Below are 19,722 nucleotides of genomic sequence, written 5' to 3' on the forward strand. Positions count from 1 at the left end.
CTGTCACGTGGTGGTGAGCTCACATTTGGTTCTCAAGTGCCTGGCAAAGCGATGGAGGAATCCTTTTGCTGCTGGGAAACTGCTGCAAAGCTCTGCTCGGTGTGGGTCGAGCTGCACTGAGGGAGCAGGCCTGGGATTACACCTAGCACAGCTGATTGATGCTGTCAGGTGTGGGTGGATGGCAGAGGTTGCTTTTTGTTGTTTCATTTTATTTTTGGGGCGCTTGATTTTTGTGCTGCCACTTTAACTGCCCCAATCTCTGCAGTTACTGGTACAGCTCCTCCTGGCTCACACCCGGTGCAAACCTCATTGCCAGCTTAAGATCAGTGTCCCTGCCACATCCCTGTGTTTGCATAGGAGGGTTTACTCTGGATAGTGTTAAGGAACAGTAATCCCTGCCAGTTCTTTAACCCTGCATGAGGGGTTGTCTTTGCCTGTGTAAACATCTTGTTTTCTCAGCGGAGCAAAGAAATAAGGGGAGACTGGATTGGATTTCTTAAAGGGGAGGAAAAACTCTATTGTGTTCTAAAACTTCAGCATCCTCTTGCCCCCTCCCTGCCTCTGTAATCTTCCCCTCGACCCTCTGCTCCACAACTCTTTTCCTACCTTCTCCACCACCTTCCCCCCAGGCTTTGAGTGATGCCTGGTTGGGAAGCTTGCCCTAGCAAGGAAGAGGACCCCACCCTATTAACTTTTGCAGCATTTAAGCAGTCATTTTAAAAACAAAAACGTCTTCAGCTTTTCTGGTTGTGCTAAACCTTCCAAATGGGACCTGGTGCTGTCTTCCAGAGTCTGCAGACAGACAGCTCCAGGGCCCCTGCTGCTGCTATTCTGCCCTACAGATGCAACATTAAGATTCTGGTCAGTTTCCGCTACTGTCGAGAACCCTGTAGACAGCAGCCGAACAAGCTGATTCCTGCTACTGCTTGGGGACAACTGGAACAGCAGCAGAGGTATTCGTGGAGGAGGGGTTGGCCTCTCCCCCATATACCAGGCGGCTGCGGTAGAGGGAGGTGAAAGAGGAAAGATCCTTATTTCCTGAAGCTAAAACGTGGGTGTGGAGCTTCACATCAGAGTCATCTACAAGCCAGAGGCTGATAGAATAACCAGTGAGGATCTAGGGTAGAAATCCCAGCAGCAGGGGAGCTGGGCTTCTCAGCCCCCACACAGCCTTATGCTTTGGATCCACCTCTGTCTAGTGGGTCTAGTTCTCTAGCAAATAAATTATGATGGGTAAGTATTTCAGGCCTTGTTCTCCTACAGGAAATGTGGCTTCTTCCCCTCCTCCCCCATAGTACATGTGCTAAATGAGTATTGCAGAATTCCAGCTGTTGTGGGAAGCGTGGGGTGGGGAGGAAGACTGTGTCAGTCTGCTGCCCAGAGTCCAGATCTGAAGCCAGCTGTGATCCAGATTCTAAAAGGAGGGAACATTTCAGCATGGTTGTGGGTGGGGACAGGGTGCTATGGAATGAGACCTGTTTTGGATGTGGCCAGAAAAGTGCATGGGGTCGAGTCAAATAAGACTCATCCCACTTTTCCTCTGCCTTGCAAGATGGCATCTGTCAGAGTTGGAGCTACCCAAAACCCCAGGGAAGACTAAACATCCACAGACACATTGTAACTAATTTGTGGGGTTTGATTTTTAATAGTATTTTACACTTATATAGCCTACATCTCACATTCCTCTCTTTCCATGGTTTTCCCCTCCATTCACAGTAGGAATTTAGATAGATGTGTTTCGCCTCATGCAATTTTAGCGTGTCTCATGATATTTGTAGTTATTAAAGCTCCAGCTTCTGGAGTCATGGGAATGTGTGTCTCAGCTTTTGAGTAAAAAGTTTCTAGCTCTCATGGTTATAGGCAGTGGTGAGCTGGAGCCGGTTGTTAAATTTAGAAGCCTTTTTAGAACCGGTTGTTCCGTGAGGGACAACCGGTTCTAAAGGGGCTTCTAAATTTAACCGGCCAAAAGTGGCGCCTTAGGCACCGACTCCAGGAGTGCTCCAGCCCTGGAGCACCCAAGGGGAAAATTTGGTGGGTGCAGACCACCCACCGGCAGCTCCCTGCCCAGCTCACCTCCGCTCCGCCTCCACCTCCTCCCCTGAATGCGCTGCCCTGCTCTGCTTCTCGGTGCCCCCTCCCCCCCCGCGTTTCCCGCGAATCAGCTGTTCGCACACGAAGCTGGGGCAGGCTGAGAAGCAGGCGGCAGCTTCCCACTCAGGCCCAGGGAGGCAGAGCGGAGGTGAGCTGGGGCAGGGGGGCGCAAGAAGGGCCGCCTGCGCTGCAGCAAGTAACCCGGGGGGAGGTGGGGGGGAGCGCAAAGGAACCGCTCCCCGCCCCAGCTCACCTCTGCCACCCTCGGCCTGAGCAGGAAGCCGCTGCCTGCTTCTCAGCCCTCCCCGGCTTCCCGCGTGAACAGCTGATTCGCGGGAGGCGGAGAAGCAGAGCGGGGCGGCGTGTTCAGGGGAGGAGGCAGAGTGGAGGTGAGCTGGGGCCGGGCGTGGGGTGGGGAGCTGCCGGTGGTGCTCTGCACCCACCAATTTTCCCCATGGGCGCTCCAGCCCCGGAGCACCCAGGGAGTCGGCGCCTAAGGTACCACTTTTGATGTGATCGATGTGGGGAGCGGCCGCTCCCCCTGCTCCCCCCAGCTACGCTCCCCCACCCCTAGGAGCCAGAGGGACCTGCCGGATGCTTCCTGGGAGCTGCCATAGGTAAGCACCGCCAGGACTCCCCACCTCGCCCCCCGGCCGGTGCCTCTGGCTCTTAGGGGTGTGGTGGGCACCCACTACGGTGGCCCATGAGACCCTCCTGCCCAGTTCTGGGGCAGTCAGGGGAGGGGGGTGGATGGGGCAGGGGTCCTGGGGGGGAGGGCATCAAGGAACGTGGGGGGGTTGGATGGGGCAGGAGTCCCGGGGGGCGGGGGTGGGCAACAACCCCCTCGTGGGGTGAGGAGGGAACCCGTTGTTAAGATTTTGGCAGCTCATCACTGGTTATAGGAGATGGCTTAAAAACCTAACCCAGGTGCATCCTGACAGGCTGAGAAACCAGAAGGTTGAGGGAAAAAATCACCTATTTTAAAAAGTCTCATGACTTCTAAGTTACTCTCAGAATTTCTGCAGGCCTGAGTCGTGGTTTTTGCTGTTGGTGGGTTTTTTTGTTAAGTGTGTGCGCTGGCGATATTGATTCTAGGGACAGGCCTGTAAATGAGCCGGTTTGCAATCATCCTGGACGTTAGAAATGAATTCACCTATTCAGTCATGTAACCTCCCCTTTCCAGTCAGGGGAGAGGCCAGGACTGCCCCATGGAATCCATTTCAATAGTAAAGGCAAGAAGGTTAAGTTTGGTGTGTTTGCCCCCTTAAGGTTCGCCATGCAATGTTAGCCTGCGTCTATTGTACCTCCTGCATGGCGAACTGGTTAAGTAGGAATCGGATGTGGGGCAACGTGGAGGAGTTAACGTGAAGAGAATTTGAAACCTGAACTCCTGAGCGTTCCTGTGTTTAAATGTTCAAAGAGCATATTTAGTTTTTACTTTCTAAGTCGGCTAAAGAGGATGGGGTGGGAAAGCCCAGGGCTGGGAATCTGAGAGCTGGCTTCTGTTCCAAGCCCTGTTGCTGACTCTGTGTGGCCCTAGGCGAGTCACTAAAGTCAGGGCTACGCTACAAAGTTTTCAGTGGAGCTGTGTCGGCCAGGTGTGTAAAACCACACTCCCCGGTGACATGCTAAGCTGGCAAACCCCCAGCGTACACGCAGCTGTGCAGACGAGAGCTTTGGTCAGCATCGCTGCTGCTGCTCGGGGAGGGGCGGTTACTGTGCTCGCAGAACTTCCCCTGCGGGCAGCATGCGCTGCAGCCACAGGAGGTACTTTGACAGAAAGATGAAGCCTTAATTAACTGAATGTAAATGCTGATAGATCCCGAAGGATCTCCTGGGCACTGCACATCCATCCCCCAGGAGAGGAGTGCATGCTGGAGTAATAAGACAAGTTACAGGTGCTGTACACCTCTCATCTTGTGGGATCGGACAACACAGATCATCCTCAATATGCTTGGCGGGTTTGCCGCCTGGTGGGGCGAGACCCAAGCACTGCACACGTACCTCCTTTCTTGCTCTGGGGTTGAGTCACGCGATGGTGTGGAAGTCCTGAACTACCTGAAAGGGGGTTCCAAAGAGGATGGATCTAGACTGTTCTCGGTGGTGGCAGGTGACAGAATGAGGAGCAATGGTCTCAAGTTGCAGTGGGGGAGGTTTAGGTTGGATATTAGGAAAAACTTTTTCACTAGGAGGGTGGTCAAGCCCTGGAATGGGTTACCTAGAGAGGTGGTGGAATCTCCTTCCTTAAAAGTTTTTAAGGTCAGGCTTGACAAATCCCTGGCTGGGATGATTTAGTTGGGGATTGGTCCTTCTTTGAGCAGGAGGTTGGACTAGATGACCTCCTGAGGTCCCTTCCAACCCTGATATTCTACGATTCTATTTGTGGTCTGTCGCTTCCCTCCTTCTGATGCTCCGTTTTCCCCTCCCCACAGAACCAGTAATGATGAATGGTTCCAACGTTGCCAATACGACGACGTCCAACACGAAATCCAAAGACGAGCAGGTTGTGAACGGGCATGATGAGAAGGAGAACAACCCTTTCGCAGAGTACATGTGGATGGAGAATGAAGAGGATTTCAACAGACAGGTGAGAGGGAGGCAGCTGGCTCCATATCTCTCTGCAGCCCTCATTCCTGAACCAAATCACACTTCCAACTGGGTGTGCAAACGGGCCGGGGGACGAGTGGAGGAGGGACAACCTGCTCCTGTTCTCCCCACCCTCCCATCCCCCAATAACATCTGGCCACGGTGACAGAAAGGACATGCCCTTCCCCCAGACTTTTTGCTCTGAATTTTAGGCAAGTCAGTTCCTGCCTGCCCAGTTTGGAAAAATCAGGCCTGAGTTGGGCATCCAAAAATGGACGTGCCCCAAATCACAGGTCACTTCCAACAGCATTGTGCATAGGGAAGGGGTTAATGACTTGAGCGGCAGGTGCTTGCCAATAGGTGGACTCGAGCGGGTCACAGTGTTGTTGCAATAACCTTAGAAGCTGTTTGCTCTGAATTTGAGCAAATGGCATCTGAGCAGAAGAAACCTTGGTAGGAGAGAGTTAATGGTCTGCAAAATACTTGATAAATGATGATCCAAACTTTGCGTGACTCTCCTGTCCCATGAGAAGCTTGTAACATGTTGCTTCAAAGCTTGTGACTTGGATGTTGATGAGGTGGGAGCACTGCAGGGCTTGGTTTTTAGGCAGTCTCCCCATTCCCAACACACGGTCTTATCCCCTTGCTTCTCCCCTGGCCTCGCATAGATTTCGTCCCGCTGCCAAGCCTGTGCGATGTGGCAGGGGAAAGCTTGCCGGAGCTCTGCAGAAGGGAACAGCACACGCCTCTAGCTGGAGGAAACTTAGACTCTGCTTGAGCTGGGTGGGGAATGAGCTCGCCTGCTGCTGGCCGTTCCATTGCTGAGCAAGCGCCTGCTCTGGGCAGGAAACCTGAAACTTTCCTGCTGGAGACAGCGGACAAAGGCCTGCTGCTTTCCTGAAGTTCCCCACTCACTCGGTATCCTCAGTGTACCTGTGTGGTGGGGGGTTGTTCCAGCAGAGGGCAGGAGCGATTGGATGGAGGCCATGCTTCCCTCCCCTCCCCCAGCGCCCCAAAAGGGGAACTTCCTCAGTCTTTAATGTTCTCAGCAGAAAATCTCCATCTGGGAATGTTTAAGCTTGTTCCCATGGGAGCAAACCCCAGCCTCCAGGGCTCACATTAACCCTTCGGCGCAGAGCCGTAGTCCTGTCACGCCAATTATGCAACAGTCGTTACTGAATTATGGTTCACGTTTTTTGTTTTTGTTTTAAAATTGCAACTAGACACAGCCGCCGCCCACGAGCAGCTGCACGGGCGGGACTGTGTTAGACTAATTGGAGAGAATGTTTGCAAAGTGCTCAGCTGCTGGAAGCCCCATGGAAGCGCTCATAAGCTGTGTTATATCGAATTCAGTTTGCCTTTTTTCCCCTGAAGGGAGTATACTATGGATGGAGGCGGAATGGGGGGTGCTAAGGGGCAATAGATAGGAGTCATGGGGTGAGGAATGAAACTCCAGGGTGAATGCTGGGGATCTGTTTGACTGTGGAATGGGGTCCAATTGCTTGGGACTCTTCAGTGAGATTGCAAAGGGAAACCAGTCTGTGCCTTCCTGCATTCGCCTGCTTTGCCAGCCTCAGCTCTTCGACTAGACAGGTTTTGAATCTGGAGCTACAGGCTTTGAATCTGGAGCTATCCCCATGATCTAAGCTGGACGGGAGGTGCATGCGTGGGGTTATAGCAGCCAGACCATATAACTTGTGTTGCAGGAGCATCTCAAGGCACAGGGAGGGACCAGGATTTGCAGGTGTTGCCCATTCTAGATGGGACCATCTGCGTTACAGCCTTGACGACGGCGAGGTCAGGCTTCTGTGCCTGGGAGTGTGTATTCCAGCCTGCAGGGGGCTTGATGCACCCGTGGGGAGTAGAAACCGGTCCCGGGGGCATAAGAAGCTCAGCCAGCTTTTTTGGGACAGTCTGAGGCTTCGCTGAACGGTTTCTAGTCCTGATGCTTGTCGGGGGGAGCCCCCCAGGGGGACAGCACTGGATTGGGTCACAGACTCAGGTGAACCATAGAGATGGGAACCCATGTCATCCGAGGCAGAGGTAACTCTGAGCCCATCACTGTGGGTCATGCCACTGCAGTGAGTGGAATTAGCCTGAGTTGGGCTTGGCCCTGTTTCCCACTGATAGTTTTATCCCTTCAAAAGGCTGTGTTAAGAGACCATCCCCTTCCACCCACCCCCCGCAATCCCTGTGGGGGTTGGAGGTCCAGGCAGCGACAGGACAGACCTGACTTGTGGCCAGCCCCAACTGGGTGACTTGTCCCTAGACTTGGGGTTGAATCCTTCCCAGATTCACTTTCTCCCTGTTCCCTGCCAGTTTTCTGGAGTGTTTGTTTCCTCCGCACAGTGCTAGCCAAGCAGAGAAGTGTCTGGGTGTCTTCACAAGCCCCCAGGCTCCTTGCCATGCTCCTCCCTTATTTATTCCAGCAATGGGCCTTTTCCCATGGAAGGAAGGCTCCTTCCCCCTGTGATGTGCAGGCTCTCTGGGGCAGAACAGGAAGCAATGGGCTCTGGTTGTAATGGAGAAAACGCAGGTTCGATACCGGAGGAAGCTAGAACAAGCAGTGAGGGGAGTCGGTGGAGTTGTAATGCTTGTGGGAAGGTGCAGAGGAGATTTTAAGAGCCCCTCAAATAAGGCGCATTTTTAACAGTGAGGGCAGTTAACCCCCGGAACAACTTCCCACGGCCTATGGTGGATTCTCCATCGCTGGCAATCTTTAAATCAAGATTGGATGATTTTCTAAAAAATCTGCTCCAGTTCATAAAAGGAATGAATGTGTCACGCGGGAGGGCAGGCTAGGATTAACAGCGATCCCCTTAGAGCCTGTGAGTCTCCGAGCTCAGACTGTCCTGACCGGATAGTGTAATCGTGCAAGCCCTGTCTACACTCCTGGCTTAGCACCAGGACATCTGCTGGCTACAGGTACGGATTCTGCTAGTGTGGCTACTCCCTTGCACATCTGGGCCTTGTCAGCACCAGGTTTTGCTGGTTTCCTTGTAATACACCCCTCCCCCCCCCGCCCCTACACGTAAGCACCTCCAAGGGTGCCCAAGCGTGCCCAGCGCCGTTGCTCCCAGCAAGGTGAAGTACTGTACTCCATGAGTGTCTCCCTCCCACCAGGCAACCAACCCCCCTGTGTAGCTCGGGAGAAAGCACTGGCATCTCCATGACCAAGTCGGCTGTGTGTCGGTTCCACAGCTCAGCTGCATCGTTCCAGTATCCACAGCAAAAATGCAAAGCCCTGAATGAATCTGCGCAGTAGCTGGAGGTGCAGTTGGCTCAGCCTTCGGGAGCCATGCTCCTGCCTGGATCTGTAGCTCAGACTGGGTTAAGGCAGGGTTCTACCTACTGTGGCCGGTCTGAGACCCAGTACCGCGCATTCATCTGCGCATCCTCAGGAGGGTGGGATCCAGAGCGGGGCTTGACGTGTAAGGAAGGCTCTGAGCGCCTGCATAAAGCAACCAGCAGGCGTGGGGCGGCAGAGTTACACTGATGGGTATTTAAATGACAGGAAAGAGGAAGCAAGAAGGCTGCTCTAGGAATAAAAATGCACGAGGTGGGATGTACTGGAGTAGAGTCAGCTCGTTTGGGAGCGGGGAGTTTGGCAATCATGGAACCGCCTCCTCCTCCTCATTGTTTCTCCTTGCCAGTCTCAAGGACCTGGAGGGAGCCCACACTGCCCTCTTTCGCAGCCTCTGTGCAGTCTAGTTGCTTAACCAGCTGATCTGGGGGACTAATCTGGATCTGATGATATTCATCTATCAGACAGCTGCAGCAGCAGATGCCAGTCCTGTGCACACTGGGGGAGCTCTGTGGCAATCAGTCACTGCTGAAATAAGTCTAAGTTAACATTCGTCAGACAATTTGCAATAAACGTCTTGCAGAATACAGCAATATAGGGATGGCCAGACCCTGTTAGACCAGGACCTACCTAGTCCTGTATCCTGACTCTAGGGGCCTGTACCACTAGATGTTGCAGAGTAAGCTGCTAGAAACCCTGAGGAGACAGCTAGGGAATGACCTGCCCCCAGGGGAGGTGTCCCAGAGTTGGCTTACAAGGCTAATGCGGAGACTTGGTTTTAGCCTGCATTGCTGTAGAACAAGGGTCAACAACCTTTCAGAAGTGGTGTGCCGAGTCTTCGTTTATTCACGCTAATTTAAGGTTTCGCGTGCCAGTCATACATTTTAACATTTTTAGAAGGTTTCTTTCTATAAGTCGTTAATATATAACTAAACTATTGTATGTAAAGTAAATAAGGTTTTTAAAATGTTTAAGAAGCTTAATTTAAAATTAAATTAAAATGCAGAGCCCCCCGGGCAGCGTAAGTGCCACTGAAAATCAGCTCGTGTGCCATAAGTTGCCTACCCCTGCTGTAGAATAACGGTAAGATCAGAGAAGTCTCTGATCAGCTGTTACAGTTGAAGGGCCCTGTACTGTGGGGAAACTTATCTCAGTCCTGAGCTGACAGGAGGAGCTGGTCTGTAGGATTTCAGGCCAGATCACATATTTAAGTGTTGGGGTTTTTTTTTGCTCCAGGCTTGGGCTGGGCTTGGCTCTGTCTCCTGACAGATGCTTCCAACGCAGGCCTCTGGCTTGCAGTTTCACAAGGGCTTGCTAAATGCCATTGCGATTGCAAGCTCAAGGAATGGCTCTTTCCAGACACAGCAGACCCTGCTCCCCTGTGGCCTGGAGTGAGTCAGGGTTTCTACTGGGGCAGAGAGGTGGGCGCTTCCCCCTGCCTTCATAATCTTTGCCAAGCCTCTGTTGGATGGGGAATAGTCTGAGGCTTTTTAAGAAGAACTTTGTAACTAAATTGGCCATGTGGCTCTGAAGTAGCTAGGGTGTGGCTGGAGTCCAACTAAAGACCCTGTGGCACATTTGCTTCCCTGATGAATTGCCTGCTTGGTGCAGTAGGTTATAAGTAGGGCCCTACAAATTCACGGCCGTGAAAAACACACAATGGCCTGTGAAATCTGATCTCCTCCATGAAATCTGGCTATTGTGGGGGCGCGGTATTGCCACCCTCTTTCTGCACTGCCTTCAGAGCTGGGCAGCCGGAGAGCGGTGGCTGCTGGCTGGGCACCCAGCTCTGAAGGCAGAGCCGCCGCCAGCAGCAGCGCAGAAGTAAGGGTGGCCTGGTATGGGGAGGTATCCTCACTTTGGGGAGGGGCAGGGCCAGCCTTGTGGGTGAGCGACGTGGATGACTGCCCAGGGCACCGTGGACAGAGGGGTGCTGTGGTTACCCATCGACATACAGCCAGCCCAAGGCCCCTATAATCCCTGAGTGCTGGGGAGGAGCAGGGCTGGGGATGCCTTGGCCGGGGGCTCCGACCCTGCGCCGGGCTCTAGCTGCTAGTCCTGGCTGGGCTGCGGAGGGATGGGACTTCCTCTTCCCCTGCATGGGCCACTCCCAGGGCCAGGTCAGACTCCCCCCTCCAGTGGTGGTGCAGAAGTAAGGGTGGCCTTGTGTTTAAGGCATGGGACTAAGAGCTGGGAACAGAACACACACTATCCCAGCTCTGTCACCAGTGTCCTATGTGGTCATGGGCAGGACGCGCTCTCTTGCTATGGCTCACTTTATCCATCTGTGAAATGGGCTATTGGGCGTTTTGAATGCATTGCTTATGCCCTGATGTGCTATGCAAGCCAAAAACCACAGTGCCTGCCCTGAAGGGCTTAGTCAGATAAGACAAGATGCACTGGGAGGCAGAAGGAAGGTGGCACTTCCGAAGCTTTGTTTTGTGATCTTCTGGGATGCAGCGTTGTGATGAGAAGGCCTCTGGCTGACTGGGGGCGGTTAGTCCCTGTGGGCCATGTGGAAGCAGCAAGTCTTTAGGAGGGATTCGACTGGGGGTGGGGAGCCAGGAGTACTGGGACCACGAAGCCTTTCCATGTATGGGTGGACGGCAGGAGAAGACGCAAGCCGTGGTGGTGGAGCAGAGCAGAGGGATTCTGTTGCTCGCTTGCCGTGCCTCGCTGGAGTGTGGTCTGCTTGAGGGGACTGTGTGCTGAGCGTGGGGGCCTGCTGCCCAAGGCTGGGAGCTCCTAAGGAGGCTCTAGCCTACTGTCCTTAGATCCCTGATCTGTTTAGGATCCCTTGCCGGGGGTGGGGCTGCTCAGGGAGAAGAGGGGTTTAAGAAACCAGCTCCTAAGTGACCAGAGGAGCTAGCGAACAGGGGACTTTTGCGCAGGAGTTTGAGGCGTGTGTGTGTGTGTGTGTGCGCGCGCGTGCGAGAGGCACCTAACAAACATTCTCTAAACTTAGACCGATAACACTTCTCACCCCTACTGAAGAACAAAAACAAAAAAATCCTACAAGAGTAAAAATAACGCCGGCAGAAGTCCAGCAGCAGAGTGCGGGCGGGGGAGGATATCCAGTTTATTGTGCTGAATGCTGCATGCGCGATTGTGGCATACGTGTGCATTCAGTGCAGGTAGCTCCTGGCCTTCAGAGACCAACTATGGGCTCTGGAGACCAGAGTGGCTGAACTGGAGGAGCGATGGGAGACAGAGAGGTGTACAGAGGAGACTTGCAGGGACATGGCAGAGCAGCCCCATCCCCACTCTGACAACCGCTGGGCTGTTGAGAAGGATGAACGTCTCAGAAGGAGAACATTAAGCTGGAGTGGAGGGACACAATCTCATAGTTGGGACCCTCCTTTCAGATGGTGTCACGGTGTCCTCGCATTGAGGATATCCCTCCAGAGGAGGGGACTCCAGTTATTGGGAAGAGACAGGTAATAGTCATGAGGGCTTTGGTTATTAGAAACATAGATAGCTGGGTTTGTGAAGGCTAGGAGAACCAAGTGGTGAATTGCCTGCCAGGTGTGAAGGTTGCAGACCTCTTAAGACATCTAAACATACTTGTGTGCAGTGCTGGGCAAGAGCCGCTTGTCATGGCCAAGACCATAACAGGGTTAAAAAAAGAACTAGGTAAATTCATGGAGGATAGGTCCTTCAGTGGCTATTAGCCAGGATGGGCAGGGATGGTGTCCCTAGCCTCTGTTTGCCAGAAGCTGGGAATGAGCGACTGGTTGGATCACTTGACGATTCCCTGTTCTGTTCATTCCCTCTGGGGCACCTGGCATTGGCCACTGTCAGAAGACAAGATACTGGGCTAGATGGACCTTTAGTCAGACCCAGTAGGGCCATTCTTATGTTCTTATGGTACACGTAGGTATCCATGACATAGGGAAAGGTGGTAGAGAGGTCATGGGAGGCTAAATTTAGGCTGCTAGGTAAGAGATGAAAGTCCAGGACCTCCATGGTAGCAGTGTCTGAAATGCTTCCAGTTCTAGAGCAGAACTGCAGTATCTCACCGCATGGATGAGAGACATTGGTGTAGGGAGGAGGGTTTTAGGTTTATTAGGAACTGGGGGGCCTTTTGGGAAAGGGGGAGCTTACACAGGAAGGATGGGCTTCACCTAAACCAAAATGGAACCAAGTTGCTGGCATGTAAAATTAAAAAGGTCATTGAGGAGTCTTTAAACTAAGGGCTAGGGGAAAGCCAACAGATACAGAGGAGCATGCAGTTTGGACATAGACTTCCTTTGGGGTGGGAAGTACTACATCCTAGTAAAGAGGGAGGATAGAAGTTGATAAGGTAGGAGCTGAAGAAAAACAGTCAGACCAAAAAAGAGTCCCACTCACTTATATCACATCAAGGCAGACAACTAAGTATTGACAAATTTATAAGTGCTTGTATACAAATGCAATAAGATTAAATATTAAGACAGGTGAACTTGAGTGCCTGGTGTTAAATGAGGATATTGATATAATAGGCATCACAGAAACTTGGTGAAACAGTGGTAATCAATGGGACACAGTCATACCAAGATACAAAATATATAGGAATAACAGAGTAGGTCGTGCTGGTGGGGGAGTGGCATTGTATGTGAAAGAAATCAGAGTCAAATACAGTAAAAATCTTAAATAAATCAAACTGTACCATGGAATCTCTAAGGATAGAAATTCCATGCTTAAACAATAAGAACATAGCAGTAGGAATATACTACCGACCCCCTGACCAGGAGGGTGGGGGTGATCAGAGAGGCTGGGAAAACAGAAAACCCAATATGATCTGGAAAAAGGGGTGTAAACAGTGAGCTGGCAAAATTTGCTGATATTACAAAATTACTTAAGATAGTTAAGTCCAAAGCTGACAGTGAAGAGTAGCAAAGGGATCTCCCAAAACTGGGTGGTTGGGCTACCAAGTGGCAGGTGAAATTCAGTGGTGATAAATGGAAAGTAATGCACCTTGGAAAACATAATCCCTACTATACATATAAAATGATGGGGTCTAAATTAGCTGTTACCACTCAAGAAAGAGACCTTGGAGTCATGGTGGATAGTTCTCTGAAAACATCCTCTGTGTTTCAATCCTTCTACCTCCTGATTTTGAATATCTGCAGTTACGTTTTTTGTCCTCAATTCCTGCTATGGCTGGTGGATCACTGCTCTAGACCTCCAGTGAACCTCCACCATCTGGCTGTGTTGGAGAGCTTGAGCCCCAGTGGAGGAGTTCCCCCTTCTCCAGTGTGCGCTCCGTAGGAGTAGCCTGCCACCACGTGTCAGCATAAACACACTGCTGGTGTGGTTTAACGAGTGATTATGCGTTCTTTGATGGAACACTCCCAGAGCAAACACCAAGAGTCTCACTTCTTATTCCCTGCACGCAGAGTGGGAATGTTTATCTGAGCTGCCCTGTGGGATGACACCAAAAGTGACAGGCTGAGCTACTTCTGCAGTGGGTTTTGTCACTTCTGTGCAAATCTAATGTTCCACTGAACCCTGGAGCTGAGCTGCGCTAGAGACAGAAAGGGGCCTGAAAGGTGGTGTACCCACCACCCGTAGTGTGCCCCTTGTGTCCAGGTGCGAAGCTGCAAGGAGCACTGCTCTCCGGCACCTCATGCTGACCGCCTGCCTCTCGCCAGGTCTTCCAGGTGTCGGCCGTCCAGCCAAGTCAAATTTCAGTCCCCTTCCGGAGTAACAGAAAGGTCCAAGTGAAAATCCTAACAAATCCAAGTAGTTGTTTTTCCTCTGCCCCTTGTGGGCCAAACTAATAGCTACTTCTGCAGCCGGATTGCCCATGCTGCCTGCCATCCGCAGGGTCTCTGGCAGTTTGCCCTGGGGTCGCCCTCCTCCCCTGTAAGACCCCTGTTTCAGGACTTCCCCCATAGGAGTCTACTCAGCTCCCCATGGATTCTTGACCTCTCCTTCCTTTCCCTTCCCAGAAGCCGGTTTCCCCCTCTAGGATGCTGTAGGCCAGCGCCCTCTCCTCCCCCCAGAGCCTGATGACAGGAGCCGTGCCGCTGTCCCCCTTCCTGGGGGACCCTGGCAGTTCTCTCTGGGTCTCACCCTGCACTCTGAGCCCTCATTCACAGAGGCCTGCTCTGTCTCCTGTGGGCTCCTTCCAGCCTGCAGCAGATGCTGGGCCTCTCTAGAGAGATCCTTTGTGCCCCTCTTTATACAGCTTGAGCAGCCTCTATCTAGCTCAGCTGCTCCATTACCAATTAGCTACAGGGCTGCCACTTGAAGCACTCGAGTGCTCCCAGGTGTCGCCCACAGGGTCGTCATGAGCCAGTTGGGCCCTCGTTCTTGTGAAGAGCCACTGGTCCCATGGGTGGTCCATGTGGACTTCACTGAGGCACAGGTAGAAGACAGGAGCGGCAGCCTATACGCCACTGAGGTGCGGGTCCTTAGTGCCTTTTGAGACTCAGGCCAGCTGCTTAGGTCCCCAGCTTTGAAACCTGTGACTTGACCAAAGCCCACCCGACAGGTTGGTGGCAGAGCCAAAGATGGAACCCAGGAGTCCTGGCTCCTTGGCAGCTACTCTTGCCCCTAGAGCACACTACCTCCCAGCATTCTACAGTAATTGTCCAAAACGCTCCGTCTTGCAGTATGGTAATGCTGTAGTGAGTGTTAATACTAGGCCGGTGCAGACTGAAGCAAACAAGCAATTGAAGGCAGAGCTGTAGAATCCTATTGCCTTCCTAGGGCTAATGCCTTGCAAAGGTTGGGGTTCCTACTTTGAGCCCCATCCACATTACACCCTAACCTCCACTGTCACAGTCCTCTAATTGGCTTGGATGCCCAATTCGACGCATGCGACGAGCAAGCTCTGCTTGAACATGTGCACCGTAGCCGTGGCAGGGAGTGCCATGCTGGCAAGTTTAGGTGGGGCGTGTAGATGGACCCAAAGTTGTAGTGCTCCCTTCTGAACTGACTGCTGCTTGCCGTTCACGGTCCCTCTGACACCGTCGGTGCACCCTAAGAGCCATGTTTACACATGGCTTTGCCTAGCCACCTCAGAGGCAGGACTCCTGGGTTCTGTTTCTGGCTCTGTCACCCACCTGTTGGGTGGGCTTTGGGCCAGTCACTTTCAGGCCAGCTACTTAAGCCCCCAAGTTTAATTTTCAAAGGTGCTAAGAATCTGCCTTCGGCACGGCCAGATCTTAGCTCAGGATTAAACCGTGGTTCTGGCATGGTAAAAGCATGTCTCAGCGTGGCATGGCTTTGCCACACCTATGTTCCTAAAGTGTCCATCCCACAGCTTTTCTCCAGGGCATGGGGAGATGTACTCTCATTCATAGATTTCCAGGCCAGAAGGAACCATTGTGATCATCTCGTCTGACCCCCCGGAAGCACATATTGTGCTGAGCATGCTGGGTGCACTCAGGCAGGTGGCGTGCGACCCTCAGCCCTGATGGTTCTTTCCCCTTCCCGGCCAGGTGGAGGAGGAGCTGCAGGAGCAGGACTTCCTTGACCGCTGTTTCCAGGAGATGCTGGATGAAGAGGACCAGGACTGGTTCATTCCATCACGCGACCTGCCCCAGGGCATCGGGCAGCTGCAGCAGCAGCTGAATGGCCTCTCGGTGGGCGACAGTTGCAGTTCAGAGGATATTTTGGTAAAGATCTGGGAGCAGGTTGTGTGCGGTAGTGGTCCCTCGGGATTCCCCCACCCTCAGCAGGGCCCTGTCTCAGGGTGGGGAGCACCAATGAGGGCAGAGCACCTCTCGCTGGTGGGGTTTACTCCGCCATTGTGTAATCCCCACTAGCACTGGTGGGATTCGCATGCACTGCATGGTGAGGATACACCCCCCTCAGGGTTGATGAGTCCCCATTTCCTTCCATGACGGTCCCACAGGCCAGGAGTAACCATCCCAGCTTGGTATGTCCGAGGGGTTACGTTCTGCAGGGCTTCCCCTGGGTCTGCAGGAGGCGGGGTGGCTGGTTGTCATATCAATGAGCTATGCCCATCACTCGGGTAACCCCAGGCATCTGAGATGATCTGTACTGGGATTTCCTGATCTGGAAAACACTGCTGATTGTGGGGCTCTGTGGGTGTTGTTATCCCGCAGCACAGACTGGGGGCAGGGGAGATGCTCTGCATCAGTTCCCATTACATGGCATCTTAAGTAGCCAGATCTCTGGGTAGAGAGGAGGAGAGGGGGGCGAGGTGGAGAGAAATGCACGGTGAGAGGAATGATTCATCTACCTTTTCTCCATTTCAGAGCAAAAGCAACTTGAACCCCGACGCCAAGGAGTTTGTTCCTGGAGTGAAGTACTGAACCTTCAGGCAAACTTTGAACAGACTGTGTCCCTGGCTTTTGGAGTGGGAGAGGGGGGTGGGAAAGGATCCAGGCTAGAGTTGAACTCGGCACGTGAATGGAGTCGCCGCGATGCAGGGAAATCTTGCTCTATAAGCTTATCGGGTACCTTTTTGTTTTTCCTTTATAGCATCTCTTGTTTGGGCAGGCGGCTTTCTGGGACTTGGAGCCCTGCGGGCTTATCTTGTGACTGCTACTCCATCGACAGCCAAGTCCAGGTGTGTGCTTCAAACCAGCTAACAGAGGCCATTTTTGAAAGCAGGTTCCCTGCTCTCCTTCCCATCCACAGCGTGCCAGGAAATGCTGTGGTGAAGGGTGGGGCTTGGGGAAGGATACGGATTGGGTACGCTTCATGTTTCCATTCAGCAGGGATTTCAGAAAAGCTGAAGCGTAATGAGGCTGCGACTCAAATCCTTCCAGCTTTCCTCTGGAAATACGACATACGCCCTTCCTTTGCGTGCACCGACCACTAGACTGGGTAACTCTCTGCAGACCAAGAGAGAAGTCCGGCCTGCTTTTCTTGTTGGTGGAAGTTCTCAAGCCAGGGAGATCAGATCGGCAAGAGGCCAAGCGACCACTGGGGAAATGGCTCCTTCTACAGAATGTCCATTCGCCTTGGCTTTTTGTTTCTGGTTCTTGGGCTTATTCAGCGCTGCAGGCTGCCCCTCTGAAACCTCCAGCATCTGCTGTTTACAAATCACTAGGCAAAGTGACCCACCTTTTGGCGTAAACAAAAAACAAACCCAAAGGGAACTAAAATGCTCCCCACTCCGCGTCATGCTGCTGAACGGTTCTATGGGGAGTTGTGTTCCAGCTCACATGGCAAACCCTCCTTGGAGAGGAGAACGATCCATCCACATCTGGTGCGCTCCTTATGGGCCCCATCCTGCACGGTGCAGTGCTCCCCTTAGAAGAAGATACTCAGCAGCTTGTAAGATCAGGCCCTGCCTATTTGGAGTGTGGTCTGTCTGCTTCCTGGGCATGCCCGAGTGTCTCATGAGAATGCTGCCCTGGCTTGAGAGAAGCATTGGGGCTGCTGGTCATCACCTTCCCCGGGCAGGGAGGGCCTGGCTTGATGTCCTGACTTGTGCCCCACAATTTGTCTCTTGCCGTGTGAGATGCTCGGTGGGTGTGGAGGCAAATTTGGCTTTTGATAACGAATGCTTTGAGCTGATGAGAATTGTTGGCAAACAAACCGGAGACTCCAGGACACCTGTGGGAACCAGCTGGGAGCAGGACACTCTGCCCATGTTGTCAACCAGTGTTTTTGAATGGTCCCATGGTTCAGGATTTAACCATTGGGCTTGGGGGAGTGTCTCAGCAGTGGTACGTCCCCTCAGAATTTAGGCATCCAGGTATTTAGAGATTAAAAGCATCCTGGGTTGCAGGAGTTGATGTCACTTCTGAAGCCCTCCAAGCCACGGTTAGACACATGGTCTGGGAAACACAGGAACCTCCTGTAACAGGAAGGGATTTCCATCCTCAGACTAGTCTGGAGGAGTGGGAAGAGCAAGTCCCCTGTGAGCTGTCAGATGGACTTGCTGGGGCCGTATGGAAGGCTGGGGAACCTTCAGCATAAAGGTGAGGGAGCAGCTTTTAGGAGGCATTGCCCACCACCTTGTCCTTGGGCTGACGGAGGGCCTGCAGGATCAAGCTCTCTCTAGAAGCAGATACCAGGAATTTTCACATGAGCTGGTAAACCGCAGGCCCAGCTCCATTTATAACAGACACGGTCACAGCTTCCCTCTCTTCTGTGCCAAGCCGGATCCATCTCCTCTTGCAGCAGGAGGCCAGGATCCAGGCTTTAGCTTCCCCAAAGCAGAGCCCCAGCCTCTTTGGGTTTTAAACCATCTTCCGGGAGGTTGGTGGCTTCCTCCTTCTGGGAACCAAGGTCTGCAACCTCCGCGCCAGGTGGACCCAGCTGTCTCTCAGTGAGGTTGCCTAGGCTGACGCTTGCTTTTTTTTTTTTTACTATATCTGGCCTTGGTGAAGTAGGCTGGGGTTCTCTTCTCTGTCCATGTACAACACAGGCCACAAACACCCAGCTTCAGAGTGCAACCAGGTTTTTAATCTCCTCTCCCTGCTGCAGCTTTTTATATCGTCCCTTTGAACTTTTTCAGTAGATTGGCAATTGGGATTCTGGAGTCCTTTCAGATCTCACCTGGGCTGGAAATTTAATGACATCAGAGGGCTGCCCACTGGCCTGTGTGAAGTGAGTGAGGTTCTCAGGCCAGTTCCCACTGACCTGGCAAACCCCATCGCGCCTGTTGACAATCTCAGAAGAAGGATCCACGGAGCATGACTACCCCTTACGGCATAGTCGAAGCACATGGCATTGTTGCTCTCTGTATGGGACCTGCTTTGGGATTAAACTGAGAGATCCAGTCTCCGTGGCTGTCAGGCTGACGCCTTCAACCAGCACTAAACTCCCTTGCAAACTTCACCCAGGATCGGAAGTGGCTCAAACTGGAGTCTTACTGAAGTCTGCAGGTACCTGTATGAATATTGCTACATAGTGGCAGGATTGGGCCTGGTTGTGTTGTGTCCTCCTGTTCTTGGGTACAACCGTTGCCTTTAGTGCCTACTTTCTGTTGCCCTATCTAAAAGGGGTTTTTCCATTATCTGGAGCCAGAGCGCACACCTTGCTACGCATCTAGCTATGGATGGACTGTGGCACGGGAACAAAAATGTTCAAATCCCAGCTGCCCTTTGGAACAGCCCAGTCTTCTGGGTCAGCGTGGATTCCACTGCCATGAGAGATTAATGTCCACGTGACTGTGCGGGAGTGGTAAGGGTGGGCATACAGGTCAAACTTCTTTTGTATCACTGGTTGAGTTCTCAATTCCCCACCACCACCTTGCTCTGGCTTCTTTCTGACTTTTGAAAACACTTTCTGATGACGTGCTGTACATTTTTAAGATATGCATTATTAAAAATAAATCTTTTTGGAGTTGTGCAGTGCAGTTCATAGATCTTTCTAAGGGCCGGGTAAGCTCCTAATCCATGGGCAACTCCCACAAACATCAAGATCCCAGTAGGATGCCTTGTGTCAACTTGCTCTTTCACAAGTCCTCGTTATGGAAAAGACACCCGTAATTCAATGTTAATAAATGTAAAGTAATGCACATTGGAAAGCATAATCCCAACTATATGTATAAAATGACAGGGTCTAAATTAGTTGCTACCACTCAAGAAAGAGACCTTGGAGTCATTGTGGAGAGTTCTCTGAAAACATCCACTCAATGTGCAGTGGCTGTCAAAAAAGCAAGCAGAATGTTGGGAATCATTAGGAAAGGGATAGGCAAAATAGCCTATTGCCTCTATATAAATCCATGGTACGCCCACATCTCGAATACTGCGTGCAGATGTGGTTGCCCCATCTCAAAAAAGATATATTAGAATTGGAAAAGGTTCAGAAAAGGGATTAGGGGT

At 52.2% G+C, this 19,722-nt stretch overlaps 1 protein-coding gene across 3 annotated transcripts in view; it reads left to right on the forward strand.

Moving 5' to 3' along the window:
* PAIP2B (poly(A) binding protein interacting protein 2B) overlaps window positions 1-19,240 on the forward strand; it is a 42,052-nt gene extending 22,812 nt beyond the window's left edge. For 2 of the 3 annotated variants that reach the window (XM_074951968.1, XM_074951966.1), the window contains 3 exons: window positions 4,524-4,678; window positions 15,412-15,588; window positions 16,195-19,240. In XM_074951968.1, the coding sequence (XP_074808069.1) occupies window positions 4,532-4,678; window positions 15,412-15,588; window positions 16,195-16,251 (381 nt within the window). In that variant the 5' untranslated portion in view covers window positions 4,524-4,531 and the 3' untranslated portion in view covers window positions 16,252-19,240. Of the gene's footprint in view, window positions 1-789; window positions 954-4,523; window positions 4,679-15,411; window positions 15,589-16,194 lie in introns of all 3 variants that reach the window. The other variant, XM_074951967.1, reaches the window with a different exon arrangement.
* The last annotated feature ends 482 nt before the right edge of the window (window positions 19,241-19,722 follow it).

The sequence above is a fragment of the Natator depressus genome, chromosome 4 (genome assembly GCF_965152275.1).
Source record: "Natator depressus isolate rNatDep1 chromosome 4, rNatDep2.hap1, whole genome shotgun sequence".
NCBI classification, from domain to species: domain Eukaryota; kingdom Metazoa; phylum Chordata; order Testudines; family Cheloniidae; genus Natator; species Natator depressus.